This window comes from Protobothrops mucrosquamatus, unplaced genomic scaffold (genome assembly GCF_001527695.2).
Source record: "Protobothrops mucrosquamatus isolate PMUCROS unplaced genomic scaffold, P.Mucros_1.0 scaffold_143, whole genome shotgun sequence".
NCBI classification, from domain to species: Eukaryota; Metazoa; Chordata; class Lepidosauria; order Squamata; family Viperidae; genus Protobothrops; species Protobothrops mucrosquamatus.
Window position 1 is genome coordinate 78,480 of NW_015386219.1, and position 2,165 is coordinate 80,644.

Below are 2,165 nucleotides of genomic sequence, written 5' to 3' on the forward strand. Positions count from 1 at the left end.
AACATGGCTGGCTGTGGAATTCTGGGAGTTGAACTCCACATGTCTTAAAGCAGCCGGGATGGAGAAACCTCGCTATAATTGAAAAAAAAAATCCATGATGGCTGCAGGCAGAGGTTCAACCGCATCATGATGGCTGCCATTGTGACTTTTTTGACCCAACTTGACCTTTCACACTGGTCTCTGGGTTTCTGTTCTAGGGCAACAAGTACGTTTGGAATCGAATTGACCTCTTGCAAGCCGTCAGTGACCCGAAAGTTCGCCGTCTTATGGGTAAAGGTTCAAAATGCTTATTTCCCCCCCACACACACACACACATACACACACACCTGCCCACTGTGTGTGTTGCCCCCCCCTTAATGGCTGTGAGTGGCTTCGGAAGGAAAGTTATTAATCTCAGTTTACAGATCCTGGAGAAGTTGGTTACAAAGAGAGGGTCCTTCTCAGGCTGCTCACAATTTCAGTTTGTGTGTGTGTGTGTGTGTGTTTGTTGGTGTGACGTTACACAGGAGGAAGAAAGGACTTCCCTGTCCAGCTCAAGAGAGAAAGTTTTAAACAGCAGCATTCTGACGTGCAGTTTAACCCCCATCTCAAAATTTGCAATTCAAAACATTTGGGTTTGATTGATTAAAGAACAGGAGAAGGCCGTTTAAAAAATTCCTCCTTCTTTTTAGTTAGATTCCCAAGCTTGAATTGAATCATAAAACAAGCAAATGGCGTGGATTTGTGCTTTGGGTAGAACCCACCCAAAAGCTAACTCAGATATCACCAACCAAGCTTTTTGCATGTAGTATGAATGCAGCCAGAATGTCTTTATCCGATCTTGCAACACGTGTGAGGTGACTGCAGCCCCCTGAGTGGTTTGAATCCTGGACGTTCAACCTAGGCCAGGGGTAGGCAACCTGGGCTCTTTTATGACTCGTGGACTTCAACTCCCAGAATTCCTCAGCCAGCATGGGGGAACTATGGTCCCTTCATGACTCGTGGATTACAACTCCCAGAATTCCTGAGCCAGCATGGGGGAACTATGGCCCCTTCATGACTCGTGGACTTCAACTCCCAGAATTCCTGAGCCAGCACGGCTCAGCTTGGAAATCTCTCCCTTTCCCCTCAGCATGGCTGCCTCAGGAATTCTGGGAGTTGAAGTCCACGAGTCATAAAAGAGCCAAGGTGGCCTACCCCTGGGCTAGGCCTTCACTGGTGGTGGGAAGGTCCATTCCGCCTCTCTTCTTTTTTCCCAGGCCTCTTTGAACCTTCAGACATGAAATACGAGCTTTACCGAGACAACAGCACTGACCCATCGCTGGCCGAGATGACCGAAGTGGCCATCAAACTCCTCAGTTCCAACCCAAAAGGCTTCTATCTCTTTGTGGAAGATAAGTCTTGGGTCCCTATTAGGATGAGTGAGGCCTTCTTCTCAGGCTCTTCTCAGTGTCCGGACCTCCCCGAGCGATTGAAGGAGGAACCGATAGAGGAGAAGGGTTTGTTTTTTTCCGGGGGGTGGTGATGGTGAATGAATAGCTTATCTTTACATAAGATGGGGTAACCAGGTCAGGGAAAGCTCTAAACCAGTGTTTATCAATCTTGAAAATTATGATGGGTGGACTTCAACTCCCAGAATTCCCCAGCTAGCTATGAATGTTGAGTGAACTTCTCCCAGAATTCCCCAGCCAGCTACGAATGATGGGGAAGATGTGTGAACTTCAATTCCCAGAATTCCCCAGCCAGCTAGGAATGTTGAGTGAACTTCAACTCCCAGAATTCCCCAGCCAGCTAGGAATGATGGGGAATTCTGGGAGTTGGTCCATCTATCTTACAGTTTTCATCTGCTCTTTCCTTTGCACGAGGCAGAATAGACCACGGACACCACGACGGTATTGCGAAGCGAGCCCTGACGGAGGCTATCGAGTTTGACAAAGCCATCGAACGAGCCGGGGAGTTGACGAGGGAAGAGGACACGTTGACCGCCGTGACCGCCGACCACTCTCACGTCTTCAGCTTTGGAGGCTACACCCTCCGGGGAACCTCCATTTTTGGTATAGCAAATACCGTGGTGTGAGCTGGGTAGCTTTTGGAGAGAAGGATCTGAAGAGGTTGTTTGGCCCTCAGGGAGGTCATGAAACCTACAGTGGAGACCCTTACGAGGAACCTATGGGTCAGGAAAGATC

At 48.8% G+C, this 2,165-nt stretch overlaps 1 protein-coding gene across 1 annotated transcript in view; it reads left to right on the top strand.

The window, feature by feature from the left end:
- Nucleotides 1-2,056, top strand: part of LOC107290036 (intestinal-type alkaline phosphatase-like) — a 12,046-nt gene extending 9,990 nt beyond the window's left edge. Inside the window, exons 6-8 of the mRNA XM_015818880.1 lie at nt 198-270; nt 1,239-1,373; nt 1,842-2,056. Of these exons, the coding sequence (XP_015674366.1) occupies nt 198-270; nt 1,239-1,373; nt 1,842-2,056 (423 nt within the window). The remainder of the gene's footprint in view (nt 1-197; nt 271-1,238; nt 1,374-1,841) is intronic.
- Nucleotides 2,057-2,165: the final 109 nt, after the last annotated feature.